The 26191-nt window shown below is 38.1% G+C and overlaps 2 protein-coding genes and 2 long non-coding RNA genes across 5 annotated transcripts; 1 reads left to right on the forward strand and 3 right to left on the reverse strand.

Annotated features, from left to right (window-relative positions):
* Positions 1 to 43: 43 nt before the first annotated feature.
* On the reverse strand, positions 44 to 3343 carry LOC108144339 (dynein assembly factor 3, axonemal homolog). Of its 2 annotated transcripts, none has more exons than XM_017269062.2 (2): positions 3179 to 3343; positions 44 to 3114 (listed from the first exon to the last, which is right to left on the reverse strand). In XM_017269062.2, the coding sequence occupies exon 2, from the start codon at positions 1307 to 1309 to the stop codon at positions 239 to 241; it is 1071 nt and encodes a 356-aa protein (XP_017124551.1). In that variant the 5' UTR covers positions 1310 to 3114; positions 3179 to 3343; the 3' UTR covers positions 44 to 238. The 2 variants fall into 2 exon arrangements, with proteins under 2 accessions (XP_017124551.1, XP_017124552.1); XM_017269063.2 differs by having other exon boundaries at positions 44 to 1120; positions 1183 to 3250.
* A 176-nt stretch (positions 3344 to 3519) lies between these two features.
* LOC108144342 lies at positions 3520 to 4972 on the forward strand. The gene is made up of 3 exons (XR_001774356.2): positions 3520 to 3613; positions 4166 to 4357; positions 4865 to 4972. It is a non-coding gene; the product is annotated as an uncharacterized LOC108144342 (long non-coding RNA).
* Positions 4760 to 25387, reverse strand: LOC108144343. Its single transcript, XR_001774357.2, has 3 exons — positions 24784 to 25387; positions 6903 to 6964; positions 4760 to 6343 (listed from the first exon to the last, which is right to left on the reverse strand). It is a non-coding gene; the product is annotated as an uncharacterized LOC108144343 (long non-coding RNA).
* On the reverse strand, positions 11446 to 12824 carry LOC108144341 (ficolin-2). The gene is made up of 2 exons (XM_017269065.2): positions 12181 to 12824; positions 11446 to 12121 (listed from the first exon to the last, which is right to left on the reverse strand). The coding sequence occupies exons 1-2, from the start codon at positions 12786 to 12788 to the stop codon at positions 11989 to 11991; spliced, it is 741 nt and encodes a 246-aa protein (XP_017124554.1). The 5' UTR covers positions 12789 to 12824; the 3' UTR covers positions 11446 to 11988.
* Positions 25388 to 26191: the final 804 nt, after the last annotated feature.

Genomic DNA, 26191 nt, shown 5'->3' on the forward strand with positions numbered 1-26191 from the left:
AAAGAGACCATTAAATCCAAAATGTAATAATGGGACAAAGTACTGTAAGCCAAAAAGCGTTAAAAATATTTATTATTCAATTAAGGTTTATGAATTGGCCAATAAAACTTTGGTTTCATTACTGGAAATATATTTTGGAAAGGCAGATCACATTATTCACATTATTTATTCATTACTGAATATATATTTTGGAAAGGCAGATCACAAAAATCATGAATTCTAAAATATTATAATTCATTTACAAAATATAATAATGGGACAGACTACTGCCAGCCCTTTGTTTGGCCTCCACAGCCGCACAGGCTGCCTTGTAGGCCGCCTGCTTGGTCTTCTCGTAGTCATCGTGGGCACTGACCAGCTGTTTCTGGAGCACACCCATACGATTGCGGGCTGCCTCGAGGAGCTGCGTCTTGGCGGCCAATTCCTGCTGCGATCCTAGGGCCACCGCCTGGACATTGGCCAACGATTCACGAGCAGTCCTCTGCAGTTCGCTGATGGCCTCGAATTGCTGGGTGGCCGCTCGAGCCGCCTCCACAGCGGCATTCATATTGGCCTCCGTGTGGTGAATGGACTTAGTCTCCTCTTCCACGACGGCCGTGGCCTCCTGCATCTCCTGCTCCAGCTGATCCACCATCATCTGTTTGCCCATCAGGGCTGCCTCGGCGGCCTTGGCCGACTGGAAGGCCTTCTCGGCCAGCTCCAGCTTGATGTGGTGGGCTGCAGCCTGGCCGGCGGCCGATTGCGCCTCACTGGCCGCCTTGGCATCATTGGCAGCCTTAATGGCTATCGCAGAGGACTTTTGTTTGGGATCACCGGGCGTAAAGATGGAATTAACATTACACTTGGCATTAATTCCGTTGCCTCCTGACCCACCACCTTCGCAGTTGTTTTGCGTGTTGTGCTTGGCTCCAGAATCAGTTCCCACGCCGGTTCCAGTGCCACTTCTAGCTTCTGTTCCCGCTCCCGCTCCTGTTCCCGCTCCCGCTCCTGATCCCCCAACGTCGAACAGGGAAGCAGGCGATCTTTCAGCAACGATTGCGGTTCCTGCTCCCTGGATAGCTGCAAAATCATTGAGGAGCTCTCGTGGATTAACCATTCGTTTGTGCAGGTGACCGTGCCTCTGTGATTGGAAGGCCAAAGAACAGGTTGAAGAAGTTATAGATGGGGTACAATACCACTTGCCTTGGCCAGGACGTGGCCATAGGTGCAGTGAAACAGAAGGCGATGGAGCAGCAGGAGTATGGCGAGAAATCTTCGTATTAGCATTAAGCAAGTTGGAAAAATGGATTTTATTCGCTGCCGATTTCATTCGATAAGTTGTTGATTTTTAGCCCAAAGCTGTCTGTTTTTTGTAAAAATTTATCAATACTATATTCTCTTTACTCAAAGACAATACGCGTTTTCTTGGAATTGTTCTATCGGTTTGAACACAGGTTAAAAAACAAGAGTTTTTGCGATGGGGCGATAAATGAAGATGGTACAGGTGGGAAGATTAAACATAAACTATTTTATAATAAACATTTAATTGTTAGACCTTTGCAATTGGCAACAATACCAAAAAAAAAAAAAAAAAAAAAAAAATTTAAAGCAGTGAAAAGGCGATAACAATTGTTATATATAAAGTATTTAGTTGTTTGAGGGTCAGATATACATAGAACCATCTGAACATCCAATAAGATCTTGTGATTTGAAAAAAAATTAAAAATTGAGTAAAAAGCGTTAAAAATATTTATTTTAAGACATATGTAGATTTAAATATTAAATAAAATATAAATGAAAAGTGCCCTAGCTTAGTATCCCTGTGAAATCTGGTTAGCCAACCCCAAAAACCTTTCGTACTCCCCCGCGTTCCTCCTCTCAAGATCCGTGTGCTCCGCCTATCTATCCATCCATCTATCTCGCATCTCACAGATACTCGCTGCATTCTAAAGTGTCTGCGAGTGATGAGCACGCGGCATTTACAGACCCGGACCCAAAACAAAGAGAGCACCGAATACAATATAGAATGCGAAAAAAGGAGAAGCACGATGGGGAAACAAGCCATATAGACACGAATTGCTACAAAAATGCCAGCTATGCTAGAAGTAAATGCTAAAACTAAAAGCGCACCGCAAACTGACGGCTAGACAGAGGCGGACACAAACGAATACGGACGGACTGATGAACGGACGGACACGGGAGACACTCGCGGACAAACAAACAGACGGACGGACTGCTGAACGGAGGGCAAAAATAGTTTTGGGAGCGCCATTTAAGAGCGACGGGAACGTCTTCGACGCCGGCGATTCTTGGTTCATACTGTCTCCTCGACAAAATGTCAGAGTCTTAAAAATAAAAGTTAAATGAAACGCCAAAAAAATTGTATACATTATCAAAGTCGAAAAATAAAAAGCAATATAATTTAACTGAAGCAATTATTTAATGTTACTGAAAACTATAAGAAAAATGAAAAGCAAAAACTATAAGAAAAAATTATAACTAAATCAGTGGGTACATGAATACATTATTGTTATTTAAAAAATAAATTCAAGTGTGCCAATATCACCAGAGTTTGATTTATATTGTGTATTATGCTTAAAGATCGAATTGGAAAAACTTGAATATTCATTTTAATTCGAGCTTAAATACCAGTTCTCGGAAAACATTTTATTTAGTCAAAGTTTCCAGAACTCATTACTTGACCAATGGCTCCCAAATCATGTGATTTCTCAAACCAAAATATACTCTAAGTAATTAAATGAAATCCCTGAATAACCCGAAAATAGTTGCCTTTCTTTGGGTCGGACTTAATTGACTGAAAACTATCAGAAATCATTTTAGTTAGAATATAAATGAAAAATGTTTCTAGTACGTAAATTAGTTGCATTTTCTAGCCCAAAGTTCATTGGGGTTCAAGAATATAGACTTCATCTTATTTCATGCGCTCAAAACATGCCCATTATTGGATGGCAATGGGGATGGGAAAGGGGCATGGGGAGGTGGATCGGAGGGTGTCAGAGATTAGAAGCTTCACTGTGTGGAAATGGCTGATAGCGTTGGACATTCGGTTGCATAAGTGAGCCAGTGCCTGTCCAACTGTCCAACTGTGTCAAATGGCACATTAAGATTCCGATTCTGTCGGATGAAAAATAACACCAACTTGCATTGGGAGTATTTGGGGGCTCTCGATAACACTCACGTCGAGGTCATGTCGACCACTCGGCACTGATAATCCTCCGACGGCATCGGGGTCGAAATCGGAATCGGGCACGACAATTTATTTTTAATGCCCTATTAAAATAGAATTTTGAAATGTGATTACACGTCTTCAGAATTCAATTTGCTTATCGCTTCAGAGGAGGACTGTTGCCGAGAGCGCGGTGTACGGTGTATGTCAAAGGTCACGCTCGCCTACCACCCTCCCCCCCTTGAGAACCTTCGATCCCTGCCAGTCGCTATCGACTGCCGAGATAATGGGCAATCTAATGGCCCTGATTAGCCCGAATCGGGAGAACAGTTTTGCTTTTCAATGGAGTGGAACGAACAGTTCCGCAGGCCTTATTTCCAATGGATCCCGACCAAACGCATCGAATGGGTTTGACTTTTGAGAGGATAAGGAGAATTTGACACTTGTGTAATAAATAAACCAAAAATATATTTTTACGATGGGAAAACAATTTAAAACGTACTTTTTAGACCCGTAGAATACCAAAATTCATTTTTATTTGACTTTCTGGTTGACGTTCTAGTGTATTTTGAAAAAATTGTCATCTTTAATACATGTCATCTAGTTTTCTGTTTATTATAATATTCTGGGTGGCTTCCTTAATACAATCTAATTACTTTTGAGTCTTAAAAAAAAGAAAACTCCCCAAATTCATAAAATACAGAGCTCTTTATTTATTATAATGTTCTGGGTGGTTTCATGAATATAACCCCATCACTTGAAAGTCTCCTGTCAAACACAGTTATTCGGTTAGAAGCTTCACTGGTCACATTTCTTGCCCATTATAATGCAATCAATATTCCTATAAGAAAAGCGCTCCAATTATATGATGTCACAGAGAATCTCGATCTAGAAGTCAACCTGCTGCGCCACCCAGTCAAGTTGTTGGAACCAGATTCTCCCCGACAACTTCAACTTCAACTTCAACTTCAGCTTTGTTTTGTCTCTTTTTTTCGCAAGTAACGGTCGGTTGACAAGCGTAACGAGATGGGCAGCAGAGGATGCTGGGGAACCGATTTTAATTACACGTAATCTTTATAAATAGAAGCAGCAAGAGGCAGAAGGCAATAACCGGCGAGGATCCTCGGCCATCCAATAATAAAAAAATGCAGCTCACAGAACCAAGTACAAGTCGAATGCATAAATCAATAGGTGCAGAGAAAAAAAAATATATAATATATATTTTTTGATATTTTCTCATTATGAACAATCGGTAATACAAAAAATTATAATTGCTTTTCGGTAAAAGTAAAATATTGGCACACCTTCAATTGAATGAGATTCAATAAAATTGAGAGAAATTAATTTAATTATCAATAGATTATTAAGACGCTTAAAAATTGTCAATTAACTCTATTATTCCCTGAACATTTGTTTTCTATTTTGTTCCTTTTCTATTTTCTTTTGTTTTAATTATGTGATAAAACTTTTGTAACTGTTCGTGACTAGCCCATTAAATAATAAGATATCAAATAAATAATTAAAATTGACGTACTAAATTTTTAACTTATACTGTGAAAGACATATTTTTTTTTTTTTTTTTTTTCATTTTATTATTATGTTTAAATATTATATATAGGCTCAACGACTTCTATCAAAGTAAAATCAAATTCCCTTAAGGAATTTAGGGAATACTAATTGAATTTTACTCTTTTTCAGTGCCTTGAGCTGTGGAAGGCAGTAAACACAGATACCAGCTCACACAGAAGCCGAGAGCGAGAAATGCCGGGACAAGCCATAAATGAGTAATTGCTGACAACGCTGCAGACCTTGTCCAGTAGCCTTGGCTTGGACCTTCTACTGGGCCTCCATCTATGTTGGGTCCAGTGCCATTTTCAGCCAGGACAACAAGCCATAAGCGTACGCCTAGTCAAACAAAACTTAAAAAGAACTAGGAACTAGGAACCACCGAGGTCCGAATAATGTATGCCCTAATAAATATAATTTATGCTTGTAATTGGAAACTCAAATATTTTAAATTACCACCCTTAACTAAATTTATTAACTAAGATATATTACTTAAAGGCAAATTGTTTCCAGGTATTATTGACTTTTAGGGAATTAGTGCAAGAATGATTAAACACTTTTAATCAGCAGGCACTTGTATACATTTCTTTGGTATTTTTAACGTCTTAAAGACATTACTAAAATATATTTTTAATAGGTAATTAGTCCCCAGTGATTATTGATTTTATTTTTTAATAAAGGTAACTAGAAAAAGGTTTCTTCTGAAACAAAAAGATTCCGGATATAATTGCATTTGATTTTCAAGTAGAATTTTCAAATCTTAACACGCTTGCTAATTTTTCTGCTCTTTAGGTAGCCACAACCACATAAAAATCTTAGCTAATTCATAGTCTTGGCCAACAAAATGCTCATCAAGTGCCGACAAACATGCATAATCCCAGCGAGGGTATGGGCATGCCAATGTAAACATGGTTCAAGTGGAGAATAGATGAGTATGCCAGGTATTCAATTACATTGCCCATGTCCCCCACTTTTGCTCCCCTCTTGATCTGCAGAGCTGCAGCGAACCAAACGAACCTAAACTTCTGCAGAAAAATACTTGGAGTTATGGACTTTTTGGAGTCGGCTTCCAGGTAAAGATGCCACCAAACCAACTCCAGCTCGAATGCATGCCTCTCTAACGGTTTGGGCATTGCGTTAATGATACTTGTTTGTATCTGTATATCTGTATCTGTATCTGTATCTGGCTTTTGTCTGGTTCTGCGATGCACACGCCTCATGTTGACAAACTCACTTTACAAACAGTAATTTTTCTCGCTTCATTGGCGTCCCGTCTCGTCTCGTCTCGTCTCGTCTGGAAAAACCTATTGCCCCCCAAAGTCCCCTTAGTTTTTCCGTGGTAAAAAGAAGCCTGTAAAGCGAGCGTGCATGCGGTTTGTTGGCCGACTCAAGACTCAAGTCTGCTGCCACTGCTGGCAGTTAAATAAATAGAAAATGAAAAGTACAACTAAAAATATTGTTCGAAAGCCGCAGCGGCGGCAAAAAGCTACTCGTACTCGTACTCGCACTTGGCATTTTCATTGTCGCTGACCGATTGTTCCATGTTTGACTTGCTCTACAGTTCGATAGCCAAACGGATCGAGGGGTTGGCATCGATGGGTGCGGCCCACTCTATAAGAACACGAAAGAAAAAAAATGAAAACAAAATAGAAATTAGTTGAAATTCACTTGGCCGAAGTTGGCCAGCACACTTTTCAGTTACTTATTTGTTTTGCTTTTAATATTTTCAAGGAAAATAAGAAAAAAAGCATAAATGGTTTTAGTATCCTATTAAGAATAAGAATAAGTATAAGAAAAACTGCAATAGAAGAGCTTATTATTTCTTTTGAGTGCTTTGTTCCCTTTTTTGTCTTTTTCAGGCATTTTTATTTATTTTTTGTTATTTGGTGCGCGAGTATGTCAGCCGAGGCGGCTGCAAGATCTAGAAAATTACATGCAAGCTGCGACACATTATGCGCGACGCGACAATAATATTTCTATTGGCGAAAAACTTCACACTTAATGTACGCTGCAAAGAGTGGCTAAAAAAATTAACAGAAAAACGAATTATAAATACTCTAAGGTTTCACAAAAAAATTTAAAGTTTAAGGAAGCAGTTTAAACGTTAGGCTTCAATGGGTTTCTTAAGTTTTTTAGAAATAACGTTTTATATTTATAGAATTTTACTCACCTACTTATTTAGGTATAATTGATAAAAAAATCCCATTCAAATAGTTTCGACTTGAGAACAGCCTGAAACATAATTAAAATGATTGGGAAATTGAATATAATTATTTGGTTAATAGTAGCTTATCTTAAAATTAGAACTTAAGAGGTGCTTTTTATTTTATTTTTTTTAAGATTTAAATTTTTATTTTACTAATTTCAAGCTGATTTTATGTTATAACTTTTAAATAAGAAAACAAACGAATAATTTTTTTCAAGTACCTTTATATAAATATAAATTTTCAGGTTAATAACAATGCTTAATTATGAGGACCAGAAATTGGCCATAACATTTAAAAGGGTGCTACAAGGAAAAGGAACATAAAAAAATTTGGAGCAAACCAAAGTCTAGCGGAGAGAACCTCGAAAGTAGTTGCATGTGTGGCACACCCCGGGATTTTTGGGATGCTGGGTGAGGGGGGCAGTGGCCCGGGGGCGGGGAGGAGCTGGGGGGCGGGGCCAGTCAGCAGACGGAGACGACGACTAGTCAACGCTTTAAGGAATATGCCAGCAAATAATTAAAACATATTTAAAAATAGTTTGCCATATGGGTGACGACGACTACAACGACGACGACGTTGAAGATGAGGCCCGGCTGGGTGACGTGGTCAGACCAACACCCTCTATCCCTCCCCCCTGAACCACCCCCTCGTTCAACAAACAACCCACCCACCCCACCGATGACAAAGCCAACAAAAAGCAAACAAATACTTGTCTGGCCGTCTACGTCGCTGTGCATTGACCGTACTATAACCGCACTTACTACAGACAAACGCAGATATGCGTACTCGCAGATGCAGATACTCGCAGTCACAGATGGATCCGAATCCTAACGAGATATCTGGGTGCACCCAAAAAATGCCATCCCATCCACTTCTCTGTTGTTCTCCCTCGTGCCAAGTTCAAAATTTTATGCTCTGCACTTTCAGTTTTTTCGCCCCTTTTTGCGAAAGCATTTTTTTTCCAAAATAAAACAGAAACAAAAATCAAAAACATTTTCAATTTGTATTTTTTTGGCCAAAAATAGTTGCGCCAGCCGAGCGCTAATGTTATTGCTTTAGTCAAAGTGGCTAAAAAGTATCTGCCAACATCACTGTCTGTGTTCGGTATTTGTATCTGTATCTGTAAATGTACGCGTATCTGTATCCGATGCCGTGTGTATCCGTGCATCCATGTCCAATTTTCCTGTTTCGATGCCGTGAGCAGATTTATTTTCATTTTGATTATATTTTTGGCACTTTTTGTTTGGACGTGCGAAAAAACTTACAAATTAAAACTGTAATATTTTCGACAGCAAACAAATTCCCGCTGTCTTTGTAAACTTTTTTGGATCATTTATTAAAAGACTCTGCGATCTGGACTAGAAGTTTTTTTTAATAACATACAAAGTAGTGAAGAATAAACTCAAATTATGATGACAAGGTTTTTGATAATTTCCGTCAAACAACTTGTAATAAAAACAAAAATTAAGAATGCATAAAAGTAATAGGATTATAATTTAAATAAGATTACAATAAAATAATATAGTTTCCATTACTTTTAAAGAAATCTAACAAAAAATTGATTAGACCAACAAAATGTTATTAATATTTAGATGAAAAATCCTATTTGTTTAATAATAAAATTCTTAAGGCATATGCAATATTTAAATCAAATCATTTTTGTAAATCAAATAGTAATAGAATAAATCTAATCAGAATCAAATTTAATTCTTCCGTCACTGTCAACTTACTTAGCTTCACTTTGTAGGTAATCAATGTCAAATCAAAGTAGGAATACGTTCAGCTAATGCCATCGATCAATTATACATACTTACAGGCCACTAAGCGAAAAAACATACCTCACCTCAGAATCCGCACTTTGCGCTGCACTTTGGCGGAAATTCATTTTGAAAACATGCGGTGGCGACATTTGGCGCCACCTCAGCTCAACAACCATCCCCCCTCCATTCCCACCCCCAAAAGAGGCGTAGATCAAAGGGGGCTGCTGCTTTTGAGTATGCGCCGAGCGTAGCGCAAATCGCGGCACTGTGTAATGGTCAATAAATTACATAGACAACGCAGAATTACAAATCGTTTTGATTAGCAATTAAAATGGCAAAAAAAAAATAAAAAAAAAAGAAAACGATTAGAAAAACAAAACCAGCAAAGTCGGAGAATAAAAGCTGAGTGCATCTGGGCCAGGCTGGCCGGTAAATCTCTTAATTACTTGGCAGTTTGCACTCGTCGTCGTCGTTGGCTTTCGATGGCAACAGGTGCTCGCGGGCAGCGCTTATTAACTCATTATAAAAGCATTTCAGAGCAGTTCGATTTGCTTTTGCTGAAAAGCATTTCAATTGCGTCCGACACTCGCACATTTCGAAATGCGTGCTTGTGCTTTTGGCTTTGCTGTTGCTTTTGCTGTTGCTTTTGCTGCCCCTGATGTCCGGCTGCTGCGACCTTCACTTGCTCTGCCAGCGAAAAAGGGTGATTCAAGCTGGCAATTGGCAAATATTATTTCACTTAAACACAATTAAAATGGTTTTACGAGGACTTAAAAATAATTTTAATTATCACTTAGTCATTAGCCCAATAGCCAATTTAAAAACTTTTTAACCGGAATATACGTTTTGGGATGAAACAAATTTGAAATATGGCTTTCCTTAATTAGTAGATATTGAGAAAATTTAAATGTATTTTTTCAAAAGAAAATTGCTTTTATATTTCTTAATCACTAGTCCATTATAGTAAATCATTGTAATACCTCAAAACTTAATCTAAAGGGCAAATTTATAGTATAACGAAAATCAATAATACCATTGTTTAGTATTTTTTTGATCAGCACATGATATCAGTGATAATAAAAAGGGTAATAAAGAGAAACTGTTTAAATTTATATTTTCTCAAGCAAACTTATTAAGCATTAAGATTTTTTTTGTCATATTTGTTGCTATTGCAATTTTAATATTATGTCTCTTAACATTGCATCATAAAAATAATATTAAATAAAAATCATAAAATAAACAAATTTCATGGTTAATCCTTTAAAGAAATTTCCACCGTACTGACTCACCCCCCTAAATAAATCTCAAGACACCTCGTCTTCTGCTGCTGGCAGCACTTGCTCCTCTGCCTTATACAAATACTTTCTGAGATGCAAATTTAATTTGCTTAATGATTTTGCCGGGACGGGCAGATATCTGGGAAACTTGTTTTGCGTGAGTATGCAATTAATGCCCGTCAGCCGTATATTCCATCTATCATAATTTTATTTAGTTAATGGGAATTTTTTCCAACAATCCCCCAGTGAGTGTGTTTCTATACTCGTCTGTGCGATGGCGATTCCACGCTTGTGTGGCAGATGCAAATGTCACAAACACAAAAGACAGCCTAGTCACGGCGATTGGATGGAATTAGCTGGGCTTGGTCTATAACGGAAGGCCTAAGCCCGCTGTAGCCTTAATCGTCAAGACTGTGAATAATTCCGAGGAAAATTCCTGAAGGAAACTGAACCCTGGAGGCTCCAATAACGCATCGATACTTCCGCAGCAAAATGAAAAAGAATTAAATTAAAATAAAGTCCCGACACCAAGGTTGGTTCCCACCAACATTCTCAGACATAACAGTGTGGTATTTGGCATATCTCCAAATACACAAAAAAAAAGTTATTGAAACTAAACTATTGTTACATGAATATTAAACTGAATAATGTCACAATAAGATAAGTGTTAAATTTATGCCACGAAAGTATCAAAATCCAAAACTTATATGGCTTAAAAATTAGGTCTCAGTTTTAGCCTTTTTAGTATAGAATCTTTAATCTTTTGATTCAATTACTTATACTTGAATATTATCTGTAGTTTATTTTCCAGACACACTTACGAAAACTTTACATTCCGTTGTTTTTTTGGGTGTACGGCTATCGGGGGGCACACACAATGACCATGGAACCGATATGCGATACACTTATACATTTGTCATACTCCACGCCGTGAGTGGAGAAACTGCCGAGATCAGCTGATTCTCCATATCCCCAGGCCCAGCATGAATGGACAGAACTTGATATGATATTTCGCCTTTAATTCCTTCACTTGAAAGTTGTCCATTGTCCGTCAATTGAGTCATCATCATTATCCGTGCACCAGTGTCTCCAGAGGCCCGATAATAAATAACAAAAGCATTTCGGGGCTACGCTGCTATATGCGGTTATTGGATACACAAGCGGATATACAATACTCCCAGCCCAGCCAGAATCAGAATCAGAATCAGAATTGTGGAAAAGGGGACTGGGCTTGGGGACAGGAACTGGGCTGCCCGACAAATGTTTCTCATAAACCACAATATGATATCTGCAAACAGAACATGAGAACTTGAACTTGAACGGCGAAACAAATGCGGGGAAAAAGACTCTTATCAGCGATATATGATTTGGTTTTTGTAAGCAATAATATTCCTTCCCTATTGTAATTAAATCGTCGGACAAGCTTAAGGGGCTTGCCCACTGCCTATATGATTTCAAATAAGCAGAGATTTCTTTTCAAATATTTATTAATGTTTCAAAGTTACACCCTTATTACTATATGATATATGATTTTGAATAGGCCGGGAGTTCTTTTTAAATATTCCTCAAAATTTCAGATTTACACCTTTACACAAAAGGTTTTTTTTAGGGATACATGCTAATAATTAAAAACTTTATTAAATTTTTGCATATATTTTAATAAATAATTTGTGAGATACAATATTTGAAGAGCTGAACTTGGATTTGGTACTTATAAAAATCTGGGTTTTGAATGATTTTATATAAGCATAAAGAAACAAAATTGCAAGTATCAATTTGATGATCTCAGGTCAACAAATACATACAATTTTGTCCATTGAACAGTGTAAGCAAATTATTTTAAAATATTTCTTCCTCTATTGAAACTCAAACACAAGAGAGGTTTATTTCATTGATCAATACTGCTTAATAAAAAATAAATAAAACCATTTTTATTTTTTTTTGCTAATCTTTTAATAAATTGTAAATAGTATCTCACAATTTTCGATGAAGTTTATATATGGACCTAAGGTTTATCTAGGGCGCACCATAATGGTAACAGTCTTGTAGCTGTACGAGAAGCCCTTCCACTCGCCCCAAGTGATTCCAGAGCCCAGGAGATCGGGATCGGTGTAATTACCACCCAGATAGGCACCATTCAGATTGCTGCAGGGAAAAATGGATAAGTATGGGATTTATACACCCAAGTTAAAGCATTAACTTACCTGGAAAGGCAATCTTTGTACCACCAAGCTCCCTTGAACCTGGCGGCGCAATTGGTGGTGCTATTGTCGTGATCCCTATCAAAAGTGCTGAAGGGCTGGTTGAGATGGTACTTCAGACTATCTCCGGCGGATCCACTGTAGAGGCCAAGCTGTGTCAGCGAGTAGTTACTGTACACATTGCCGACGTTAAACAGGTTGTAGTGGGAATAGCGCTCCTCTCCACTGAAGTCCACCAATTGGATGTACAGCTCCTGAGGGTTGAGGGCCGTAATCTTGTTCAGATTGTTTAGACCGATGAAGAAGTTTCCCTTGAGGTCACCGAAACCAGCCTCATAGGAGGTCCAATTGCGGAAGAAGTTCGTCTCGACACTGACTCTTCGCTGGACTACCAGCCAACCTCTTCCAGCAATGGTCGAATCACAATACACCTCGATTATATCGTTGCCCACTTTGATCTTTTGAACACCACTCTTTTTGGGGTTTATTTCCTTGCAGGATGCGGAGTACTTCTTGAACCTCTCGATCTCCCCAGTTTCGCCTATTTCGGCACTGGCCAAATAAACAAGGCACAGCGAAAACACGCAGAGTACGAAGTAAATGGGTTTCATTTTGTGGAACCTTTCTGACTGAGAAATCAATTGGCCAAGAGGCGCCGTTTTATATCAGTTGCTTTGTACCTTATCATACTATCAACTATCGCCTTTTTCCGAATTTACGTATAAGTCAATTGATAAAGCCCTTTCAGATTAAATCGCTTGGCATCTGCTAAAAGCACAATTTGGTAACAGATAAGAGACTACTAATAAAGCAGTTAGTCATTTACAAGGGGACTTTTCTTTAGAATAATGTTACCAGCAATCTTGAAATTTTGACCACCTCGCAAATTGTCAAAAATTGTTAGTCAATAGTAAACCCCCATTTTTTTAAAGGGAAGTAACTATTATTATTTCTTTAGACCTAAGGCTATAGTTTTGCCAAATCTAGTTATGTCATCTGGATAAAGCTTTAAACAAATCAGCTCTATATCAAAAAAGTGCAACTGGATTAAATTGAATAACCTGTCAGTTTAGTTATTAAGTTATGAGTATTAGCTTTTAAGATAAATATTTGGCATTACAGCATATATTATTATTAGAAATGCCAAACTAAAATTATCACTATTTCCACACAATTCCATAGTATTTGTCAGAAGTCTATTCTTAACAACCATAAGCTTGTTTAAACGCCGAGTTCATATCTTTAAGCAAACAAACTTCTCAGAGATCGACTGCTGATATTGCCATAGAATATCATATATTACATAGCTGATTCGGAAACACTTCGCTCGGAGCAGTGCACAAATATTTACGGAGAATCCATTGCCGGCGGGCCACCCATTTCCTGTATCTTGGCAGTTTGATGCACTTTGGACAAGTGTCAAAAGGTGTCACCGAAGGTGCTACCACCACACTCCATTCTCCATTCCATTTTCCATGTTATTTTAGTTGTTTTTGGTTTTTGACAACTTTTGGAATAATGTGACAGGGCCTGTCGGCTACCAAAGTTGGCTTTTTGTCTCAGCCATACACCAACTACAACTGCCATCGAGAGGTGACAACTCGTACGACACCTACAAAGTGTACACAAATACCCTACTCCCACTTCTTATGGTTCCTACTCTGCTATCCCCTATCCCCTACCGTCCAACATGTGCCACACCATTATTCCAAGCAACAAACAAACAAACAAATGAACAAATATTTGCCACAAACTGCGAGGAAGACAAAACGCAAGAGGAAGACGACTGGGAGCCTGAAAAACGATAAAATGCCATTTATGATAAATACATAACACTCGATGTTTACCCACTCATTCAGTAAGACATCTAGAACACCGAAAGAAATATTCATATGATCTGAATTAAGTCATTGTTAGGATCCATAAGCCTAAAGATTTTATTGGTTTAATTTAAATAATAAAACCATTTATATTATTTATATTGCCTTTTTTCACAGATTCTTCTAGATTTCAATGACACATTTGGAAAGACCTAATGACTTATCGTGATTAAGCAGCAAAAAAACTAAGAGATTTTATTTGTTTTGTTTGTGTTACTGATTGGATTTTAATAATTATAATAATAAGTGTACGAAATCAAATAATAATAAAAAAATATATATACTGCTATACTTTATGAATTTTATGAAAAATCGAATGAACAATAACTGAATTAAATATAAATATTATAGTATATAGGCTTTTACTATCACTCGATGCAATTTATTATAGATGACTAAACATAAACGGCCTAAATGACGAATAGTGCAAGTCTTTTCCGAAACTAAAATTTTTTATGAGCCAAATGAAATTCCTATTTTCAGTGTATGATAAATAGGCTACAGACGTGTTGTCTGCGGCATTTGGCACAGCGATAAAGAGTGGAGGCGAATGGGAATAGGAGTTGGGAGTTGAGCCAGAGAAACAGAACAGAATTCAAGTGTCAAAGTGACAGTTTCGAAATTGATTGCTGCAGCGGCCATTGTGTGTGCGCGTTTGGTTGATAAATAAGGCAGCTTTAAACCGACTTAACCGAGAGCCATTGGGGTTATCTAATAGAGCCAAAGATAGACACCATTGATAGCTGTAGCATACCCCTGCTCCGTATCAATATCAACTTGTTCAAATGATTGACAGGCGACACGTGGTCAGCTCCCTGGAGTTCATGCGCTTTCGATTAACGCGATCACGTCGAATCCATGGCATAAACGATATTTCGCCGTAGAGCCCACCTAGCCCATTTTCAGTGCCACCGACGACAAGGGAATATAAATTAGAGGTGGAAAATTGCATAAATTCTTGACATGCCTACGCGTATGAGAAATGAATCGATAGCAATCAACCAGACTCAGACCCATTCCCATTCCCAAAACCAAAACCAAGTAAACCTCTGGTGGCCCAGGCTAAGACCAAAAATTATTGGAGGCACGGGACGCCGCCTGTCAAGTATCGCCAAACAAATTGACAACGAGGGGAGTGCGGAACTAATGAACGTTTCGAATGGCACAGAACAGGAAAATAAAGAAAATTTATGGTCGAGTCCTCCAACGAGAGCAAAAGGTGACCAGACTGCCCCAACACCTGGAAACATGGCAAAAAATATGGTCTAAGGTAAGGAATTTTGTCTAAAAACTAAAGAAAAAAATGTTTTTTTTTTAAATATTAAAAGTAACTCGTCTAGTTAAACTAATTAATAATATATATACTTTATAGGGTCGGAAATGTCTCCTTCACTGCATTGCAAACTTCAGACTGAAATTATAATACGCTCTGCAAGGTTACAAAAATTTTAAAAAAAAAAAAAAAAATTTTAAACCCGTAACTAAATCTTGTAATTTTTTATAAAGTTTGTAAGTTGTTTTTTATCAGTTTTAATCCGAACTTAATGTGCGGTCGAGAAAACGGGTCTAAGAACAACAGAATAATTTTCTTTTCAATTTAAAAGTATTTAATTTTGGCACAGTGCCGGAGTAAATAAATGAAGTGCCATGTGAAAATATTTCACACGTGGTAGGGCGAAAACTGTTCTGTGGGCAACAATTTGTGATTGTGGTGTTCGGTTGGCTAGCAGTTGAATTGCTGAATTGCCTGGGCTGCTTAGTGGTTGTTGTGTTGGGTTATTTGGTATCCATTAGATACAAATCGGCGGTGCTGTTGCGGTTCATTAATTCCGCGGCGTTTGACAAATGCAGCGCCAGGAAACGACAACCACAAAACCAAGGCGACCGATGGACTGATTTGAATACATCGCTGCCAACCAACGTTGTGCGGGCCATTTGCATTTTTAAACGATTTTCTCATTTGGGTTCTCTGCTTTTCTGTTTTTGATATTTTTATTTTTTTTTCCCCAACTTTACGGATTTCTTGTTACCTCTTCAATTATGTAAAGAGCGGTCGACATTTTCTTCGTTTGGGGTCGCCGGCTTTTGGGGACTCAAAACCCCAAACCCCCGATATGGGGCACTCGAGTACAAGATTTGCACTGACATAACTGCACATGTTCCTCTTTTTCTGGCCACGCCCCGTACATAATTCCCAAATGCCTCGGATGAGTTGGGGCGAAAAAAAATAAAGGCAAGACTGCAAAATTTGGTGGCAGGGACTGGGGCAGGGGCAGGGGTACGTTGTTTTGGTGGCCTGGATAGACCCCCAACACTTATGTGCCCCTCAATGTATGAAAATTAATGTTGGCAATCTGTAAAATCCTGTAAAGCGTAACTCAAACTCGCCACAAAAAGACACAAAAAAAACACACGCGAATTAATAAGCAACGGGATGTCCAGTGATGGGAACTTGGCCAATCGTATCGATGGCACCCAAAAGATGAGCATCTTTTTTGACTCCTCGTTAAAGACTACCTTTGACAACCAAGTCAGCACCTTAAAAAGGCAAAGCGATGACAACGCTTTGATATTGTTGGATATGTTTATTTTATTGTTTCCTCGCTCTTTCGTAATGCTATTTTATATTCTTATTAAAGTGCTTTGACTCCATATTTATTCAAAAAATAATATATGCAAACCAACATTTTTCACCAAAAGCTTCCCTCGCTAGTAGGCTAGAAGCATTTCTTAGTTGCATTAATGTATTTTTGTTTGTTGCCAGACAAAACTAAAATTCTATAAAATCCAGAAATTAGTCGAATCAGCTTCATGCCCTTAAATTTTTTAATAGAATCCAATCCAATTTGCTGCCAAAAAGTGCATTAAAACTTCGTTGTAGGCCTTCCTTAACATTTTTGAAAATTTTAATTAAAATTGTGGCCGCGGAAATTTGTGCGCGCTTCGGTGTGGAAGGAAACCCCGTTTCATCGTTCTCCTGGCTGGCTCCTCCACTCACTCCCCCCTACCCTGCTGCCCCTCCCCCAAAATACTTGCATTGCTGCTGTTGCAAGTTGCATGTTGCATGTGTTGCAGGTTTTACAAGACGGGCGACAACGCTTGTTCAACATGCCTGTTTCTCCTTTTCCTCATCTTGCACTCACACTCGCATCCCAGCGAAATGATCGACGACGTTGCAAAGTATTAAAGTCAGCGCGACACAATCTGCATATTAAAGGAAAATGAAAAAAAACACAGCAACAGCAACTTGTTGCACAAATACCAACGAATGCACTCAGAGATACGGTTATACCTCAGTAGTAAGGGTTAAAAATGTATTATTTAATTTAATTTAAAATACTATGTATTTTCACCCTGAAAAAAATTCCTTAATTTAGGTGTATTGAAATATGAACCATATATTAGGAAAAATACACAATATAAAAATTATTTGGGCCATGTTTAGGTGAATATAAAATTACAAATTTTTTTAACGTATATAAAAAAAATGTTTTTTCAAAGAAAAAATGTAATATTTTTTTGGAAATTTCTTGGCTGGTTCCAAAAAATTCCCAGCATGTGGAATTTTCTACTTAATTTCAGCAAGTTATTATTTAACATTTTTAATAAATGATGTCAGATCTATAAAAATCTGATGAAAATTGGTTTATCGATATTGCCCTGTATTTGCGCACATGCAGAAATTAATACACGCCTGACGGGCTCACAATCAAATGAAACGGCCACTGGGAACCGGCCAAGACTGGACGGGATTGGATCGGTTTGGAGTGAGGAGGGGTTTTCTGGGGTTTTGTGGGGGACTGGCACTGGACCCGGCTCGCAGGTGTTTGGCCCGGCCTAGAGAACCGGAAGAGACTGGCCTGGAGACAGGACATTGCTCTTCGGGCCCCCAGCTGAATGGATTAGCTGTGAATTGTGCCAATTCATGCTGCTGAATTGCCACAGTTGCAGTTGCCGTTGCCGTTTTTTCAAAACATTTCATAAGCATTCCATTTGGTTTTATTTCACTTTTCCGTTGCACACCATATATCATATGCATTCGACTGAACTTTTGCCACAACTTCCGCTGCGGACACGACGGAGAGACAAATTCAAATTAAATGTTGCATATGTAACATATGCACGATCACCCCTCCTCCTGCAAGAAAATTATTGATAGGCCCCAGTTCCAGTTCCCTAGAACTCAGTACTCAGTACTCGATACTCGTACTCCCTACTTCAGATGTCATGGCTGTTGTTTGTATTTCGCATTTGCACTGTAGTTTCACTGCGCCAGTTGTCTGGCAAAGGTCGGCAAAGGTCGCATATTTATGGGGCTGGCTTATGTTTTTTGTAAGTGGAGCAGAAACCAAAACAAGCTAAGTCCAAAGCTCCCCCATGCAGAGAAAAAATCAGCGTTAAAGTGTGACATACTGATTTTACAAACAACAACAATATGCAGTCCTATATAGTGTATTAACAAAATTTGTAGCTTTGATATTATACACTGCGCAATCAATTAAACTGTTTGCCAAAAATCATTTGACAGTCTAGAAGTATAAAAGATTCTAAATTGATGATTAAGTTACCATGAGTTGTATTGTTTTTCCCAAACAAAAAATTTAAATTTAAAATTTGTAAGCAAACAGTTCTAGAAAATCTATAAGTTCTCCTGATGACTAATTGCTGATTGCACTTAGCTCTTTTCAGTAATCCCTCCTCTAAATGGGGGGAACTAAAAGCTAAAGATCGCTGTATTTATTCTGGGCGTTGGACGTGAGTCACTAAAGACGCTGGGCTGTCCAAGAAGATTGCCAAGAAGTCAAGTCGTCAAGGTGGCGGTGTCGGAGGGGCAAAAGTATCTCTATCTCGGCATGGCCGGTGACAAGATAGAAAGAAGTCGGACCGCGTGAGTGATTCAAGTCGAAAGGTATTTTCTCCGTCGCCATTGTGCGACGAGTGTTGTGTTGTGTTGTCTTGTGTTGTTGTCGATGACGATGACGCCGTCGTCGTCGCCACTTTTGCAAATATGCGAGATGCTAAACGCGAGATGCTAAACCGAGATGCAGATGCGAGAGAGCAGATACATTTCGGCGTTACAATTTCCGAAATACTTTTCAATAGAATGTCAACAGTTGAAATAGCTGTTGCCGTTGAATAGCAATGTTTTTTTTCGGTTTGGTTTAGTTTGGTTTGATTTGCTTTGGCCAGCCAGTAGAGAGTGCAGAGTGTATGGGTCTGTCTTTTTATAAATGTATCTCAATCTGTGTATCTGTATCTTTTGTAATGCAATTGAACTAAATGTGGCGACTGCGTGTGACATTTTTCTCCTGCAGCCATAGAAAAACGGCAGCAGCTGAATCTGAATCTGTATCTGTATCAGAAACTGAGGCTGATGGGCATGTATCTGTATCTATCAGAGCGTCGCGTCGCTGTCGCTGTCGCTGCCTTGTGGCCAATGTAGCGCAACCATTGATGAAAGCTGAAAGCGACCCAAGAGTTGGTCATTGAACTGGCTATACCCCCACCCCCCTTATACTCTTCCCCTCCCCCATCCACCATCACGGTACTCTGTGATTTTCTTGAAGAAACTAAAGCATTTAAGTAGTTCGATGGGGACAACGGCAAATGGCTCTTTCGCCGCTTATCTGCTCGTTAATTGTTTTGGGTCTTTTTCGATGCTGTCCTCCCCAGAACGGAAAACCGAAAACTAAACTAAAAAACGAAAATAAAACGAAATGGGAAAAAATTTAAATATCTATGCAGTTGGCATAGCTGACATACCCTAGACCAAAAAAAAAAAAATAAAGAAAACTTGGCAACGTTGCGTTTGAAGTGTCAATTTTGAAATGTGACTCGTTTCCAACGACTTTTCGTCTTTGGCTTCTTCTTCTCCTTCCCTTTTCACTTTTCCCTTACTTTTTCTGTTGGCAAACTAACAAAAATGTATGAATAACATTCTGGCGAAATCGGGGTGGAGTGTGGGGGAAACTCAGCGGAAACTCAACGCCACATTTTCGGGTGGAGTTCAGAGAGCTTGAGGAAAACCTTTGCACTCGATGTTTGCCTAATTCGATGCAACGACCATGTGCCTTAATGCACTGCTCAACGGCGAAACCATTTAACATTTCAATGAACAGTGAACTATGCGCCGTTTCTCTCTCCGTTTCTGTTGGCATATCAATTATTTGGCGGCCCAGTATTTTAAAATACATTTCAAAACTCTGCATACGAAATGGTAGAGTACCCTACGTGCTCGTCGGGTCGGGCATATGGGTTTTTGTTATTAATGATTGACTGATCTAGGGAAACTTTAAGAGCTAAAAAGTAACGTTTAATTTTTTATTTAATCCTTTTATTTTCATAAGAAGCTTATTCCAATTAATATATATATATATTTATAAAATAAAAAAAAATTGTTTACGTATTTTGTATTAGATACTGATCTATGGAAAATGATAGAACTAAGGAGGAGCAGAAAATCTTAGTTAATCCTAAAACTCCATTTGATTTGGAAGGTATAGAAAAAAATAATTTAAAAGTTAAGTAACAAAATTTAAGACAGTTGATGAAACAATTACAAATAGAGGTTTCATTGGTTCACTATTCCCCAACCCGACTACTCATCGATTCATTGCGGTATTTTGGTTTCATAGCTTTTAGTCGATTGAAAACCAAGAAGCACCGGGGTGTTTGGGGACCGAGGAGTTGGGGGCCGAGAACCGAGGACGGAGACCTGGAACCCGGGGAACCTGGGGACCTGGACTGAGACAAATTTCAATTCCACACCGCGTGAGTGTGCGTTATAAATTGCGTATGCAGGCCCATTTGGTCAGTTTGTGAATACAAATCTACGCGTTTTACATAAACAACCAGAGGGATGGGGGTGGGGGGCGCCCTCTGGATTTATGGTAAATGAGCTGAATGCGTAATCAATTCTAAGCCCGTTTGTCCAAAGTTTTTGTGGGCCCTTTTTTTATTGGGGCTTTGGCTATTCTGGCGAACCATAATTAAGATTCAATTCAATGCAATTGCAGGGCCATAAAACACGGTCACCAAATTGCATTTGACTGTAGGTGAAGAGTGAAGAATTGCGTATGCAAAGCGGCTGCTGAACTTGCTGGTTAATAAAGCGAAATTGAATTGAATCGAATTGAATTGAATTGCATTGAGCCCCATTTCGAATTGGATTTGCTCCGGTCAAAACGATTGGGAACATGACAGCCCCAAATGTATCTGACCGAATCTGTTTGGCCGAGAAGAAAGTTCCGCGGCGATTGTGTGTTGTGTGCGCTGTGCTAATTGTCTGAATTGATTAAGCCGATTGTCACAAATTGTCATATGATCCAATTGGAATATGAAATGAATAGTTAATGCTTTAATGGGATCGTCATTATAGCTCCGCCGCCACCGCCGCCGCCGCTGGTCGAGTCAACTTTCGAAAATATGTGGCATTTGGCTAACTCAATTATGTGGCTCCAACTCGTATTAACTTTGCTTCTGGGCTTCTTGGGGCCCCTGAGGTTGGGTACTTGTGGGTTTTCACTTTCACAATCACAACAAGCGCACAGATACTCCGCGCCCCGGATACAGATACTCGTGCCCATCGATGACAGAGAACAGTGGGCCAATAATAACAACAATTGACAGTTATAGATACATGTGTATCTGCAACTCAAAATGTATCTGCAGCTGAGGCTTTTGGCCAGAGATGTATTCGTGAGTTGGGGCATTAGTTTCTCGCTATTATATATATCTTTTGTTAAAAACCAAAGAACCTTTATAAGGATATAAATTGTCAGCATTTCTAAATGATTGCCTTAAGTTGCGATATTTAAAATAATGAAAACTTTACTTTTATGACATATGTATGTATATTTTTTCTTCAAATTTGGTATATTTCTTATTTAAAACCTTCTTGTAAAGTAATGAAGGTATGATATATTAATTGAATACTTTAAACTAATGTATCTTCTTTCTTCCTCTTTGTATTTTCGAGAAAAAGAAAAACTTCTTTTAATTCAATCATTTTATTTTGATAAAAGTAACGAAGATTTAATATTAATAGTAGTTGTTCTAAGTTTGTATTTTCTTACTAAGAAAGGAAACGTTCTTGTGATTGTAATTTAGTTATTTTATATCAATGAAAGTAATACAGATATGGTATATTGTAATATTTTAATATACCATAAAGTATATCAATTTTCGTGATTACCTCACGCCCTCATCTCAACTGCTAACAATAAGTGCAGCCGTCAAACGGTTGTGCGGTTCATTGGCTTCTTGGCTGCGTTTGCCACCAATAAAAACAAGAACAATAAACAGTAGAATAAATGTTATGAAAATACTTACTAGTTGACTAGTAACTGGGTGTCTCTCAGTGTTTGTTTTTTGTCCGTATCCATGAGGCAAAAGAATTATGACCGTGCAAGTTATTAATCATTTACGTATGACGTTGTAAATGTTTTCGAGCCCCCTTCGCCCATCCTTTTTTGTGGAGCCCGGGGCGTGAAAGTCATAATAATTTACTCAGCATAGACACATAATTTTTAGCTCTTTAACAATGGCAAACAAAGAGACAGGGTCAGCTGTACGTATCGGCTGGGCTCATAAAATACTCTTGGCTCTTTGAATCGGCCACAGCACGTGCTCTTCAGCACGATATATCCATAAATATCCAATAAATAACTTACTACAAATGACCAAAAAAATGTCCATAAATTGTACTCGACATCAATTAAAATATACGAAATATCTAAACGTAAGCTATTTAAATTGGAACCTAAATAGTTGTTAGAGAATTTTGTCCTCTTTACGTGAGGAAATGGGAAGCCTTTAAAATTATATATTTTTTGGATGGTAATTGAGGAATCAACAAACTTTAAAGTATTGAAATTTTTAAGAAAATGGCGTTACCAAAACAGAGTTCATGACATGAAATCGATGTGACAATATAAAACATGGTCTTAAGTGCACTTTCATGATACGAAAGAAATTACATGCATTTTGATTCACTGACATGCAATTAAGTAGTAATAATAAGTTGCATGTCAACTTTTTTATTTTAATTGTATCAAAGTAAATAGATCTATTTTAAGATTAAACAATTAATAATCTAGTTCGATTTAACCCGCTGAAAACTAACAGGTGGCACTGCCAGCACTTGCATTTCGAATGTGACAAATTAGCAATCAGGTGGTAGACTTTTTACCCACTACCAATCCACAAGCTTCGAGCAATCCACAAGCTACTGTTGCAGCTGCTTCTTGCCAAGTATCTGAATCCGTATCTGGACGGTGTCGAGGCAATTAGAATAAATTAGAGAAACAGCTTTTGATACAGGTGAGCCAGGGGGTAAAGAAGGGGAAGGGGACGGTATGGGTGCCACAGACCACAAAATGTAAATGAAAGAAACACCGAAAAGCCACGAGATACAGATACCAGATACATTGAGCACAAAATCTGAATTCGAACCGTTTGAATCCAAATTGAGGTTTAATTTTCTTTGTTAGGCGAAGGAAATACAAATACAAATAGCAATAGAAACAGAAACAAAACCCGTTCTGATTTAAAGATCAGCTAGGGTTCGGTTTCCCCCTTCCATATTCGTGGTCTTTTATAGCGGTCCGCTTTCGTTGGTCACTTTTGTTGACTTAATTTATTGACATTAGTGTTTCTTTTTCCATTTCATTTGGTTATTTTTGATTTCTGATTTCTGTTTTATTTTATTCGATTATAGCTCTTGATTTGCGTTTTATGTAAAAATATTTCTGTGTCCATGCATTCTTGACACAAACACCTGACTTCAATAGGTGTCTCAAACTAAACCGGTTGGCATTTTAGTTCGATTGGTTTTCCTAACAGCTGTTGAAGCTGTAAGAGCAAATAGAGATGCTAGCAGAGATAACACTAATGAGATTATGTTTTCCCGATATGATATTGATTTAGTCATGGACCACAGATAAATATAGATAAATATAGAGATAGAGATATGGGTGATGTTGAAAACGCCACTCGTATAATAAATTGATGTCCCCAGAGTAATTAATTTTATACGATTCATAAAATTGCACAATTCTTTGATGAACGCTATCAAATAGCCAATTTCCCCACACCTGATTGCATGTTTTACAAACCACAAACAGTTCGTTTTTCTGTTGTTTTAGTGGGGTCTATAAATACGCGCAGACATAAAACTTTGGGACTTGATAATAAATGTTTTTACTGTTTATGAAATGAAAACTACATTTTTCTGGGAAGAAGACCAGTTTTTTAAATACCCCTCAATAGACAGATATATGTATCTATGTATATATAAATAAGTTTGAAATCTTTTAAAGCTTAAACAAGCAAATTGTTTTGTTTTCTTTTTTTTTGTTGACATTTATTTAATAAATTTTTTAAAATTATATATACATTGGTTTCTATTTAGATAAACCTTTAATGAGCACGTTTTAAATAAAAATATTTATTTATTTTTAAGATTGATATTTATTTAAGTCAAGAGTAGATTGAAGTTAAAGCTTAAAAATGTTTTGTTTGTGTTTTTTAATGAAATATTATTATTTAGCTTTCTACTGCCCTCATCATACCTTTTAAAATCATGAAAAGTGTAGGAAAAGAATGCAACAAGAGAAATACCACACCCACACACGCATAACGCCCACATGGCGGCTTTAATAGTTGAGGGAAATTAAAAGTGAAACATGAATGTGTCAAATTTATTTATATTATAAAATTTACTCACCTCTGGAATTCTTTGCGGCCTCGAAGGCAGAAAACAGACAAAACTATTTGAGACTAAATCGTCTCAAAAAAAAACTTTTTCATCTTTGTCTCTGAGTGCTGAACGTTTTGGTTATTGTTGAAATTATTTTGGTTGACAATTTATTAGCGTAGATTAGTTGCTGGTATTTGTCGTTTGTTTTGTGTTATTTTAGTTTGATTTTAGTTTATTTGCCAGCGATTTTGATTGTCACAGGAGGGATTTGCACACACACAGTGTTTGCTAGAAAAATCTCTTGAAAAATGTGTCTGCTCTCGGGCTTCGTGGGGTGACATAATTTGGCAGCAATTTGCTTGGAATTTGTCAGGATGGATACTCGTGTTTTTTAGTTTTAAAAAGTTTTTTTTGTTTTCCTGATTTTCCGTTTCAAGTTCAGCTGGTACTCGCTGTTCTAGAGTAATTCACACTGCCATTCTGAGTTCATTTCAGCCAGGAGGATCTGCGGCGACTGACTGACATCCTGCCAACTGTCCGGGCACGAAGTCTTTTTCTATCAGGCCCAAGGACTCAGGACTAAGGACTCGTTCAAGTTCCGCATGCAATATAGTTTTATTCGCCAGCAGTCCGGGGCAAAAACGATGACGACTGCGATGGTATGTGGGTACTTTCCATGGGGCGGTTTCGACGCCTGCGCAGACACTTTTTCAAAGGACTCCCTCCGCCCTTTGCCTTTTGCCAACATTTATTTGCATTTGCAATACGGAAAAATTTCCGCATATCATGTTAATCGCCCAGTTACACGCAATTGTTTTACCTGGGGCCCCGAAAGTATGTCGCATTTATATTTCCTTTGGCGCTGCGTCGCCGCTGTCGTTTCCTCTATTTAACAGTGGTTTTTGGCAACACTGGGCCTTCTTTGGGCCACAAAAAGCACAGCGCTCTTGGCTGGAATTACCTTATTGCCTGTAATTAATTTTCGGGGCTGGCATACGTTTAAGAGCCGCCCAAAACGCATTTGAATTTATTTCGTTTGTCGCGCGCGTTTTGTTTTGCATATCTTGGCTTGTGTAGTACCTCCTTTTCTCTGTTAACAATTTTGCTTTAGCCTTGACAGGAGTTGTTGACCCTGCGGATGTGGATTGCCTGAAAGTAGGCAATGATTTTGGCTGCCAATATATTTATGCAAATCAATTTGCAACGGCGAGGATTCGTAATTGAAAGTCAATTTCGGGTTTACTGTTTGGAATTAATATGTATTATGCTCAATTAATATGCATGTTCTTAAAACAAATCATAACTTCTGAGTTCTGTGACAAATGTTAAAGAAAATTGGTATTTGGAATGGCTTTAAGGTAAAATTGTAACTTGTGAGTTCTGTCACAAATAACGAAGACAATTTAATGTAATTATTTAGAAAAGTTTAAACAAC

The sequence above is a fragment of the Drosophila elegans genome, unplaced genomic scaffold (genome assembly GCF_018152505.1).
Source record: "Drosophila elegans isolate 14027-0461.03 unplaced genomic scaffold, ASM1815250v1 contig_183, whole genome shotgun sequence".
Taxonomy (NCBI): domain Eukaryota; kingdom Metazoa; phylum Arthropoda; class Insecta; order Diptera; family Drosophilidae; genus Drosophila; species Drosophila elegans.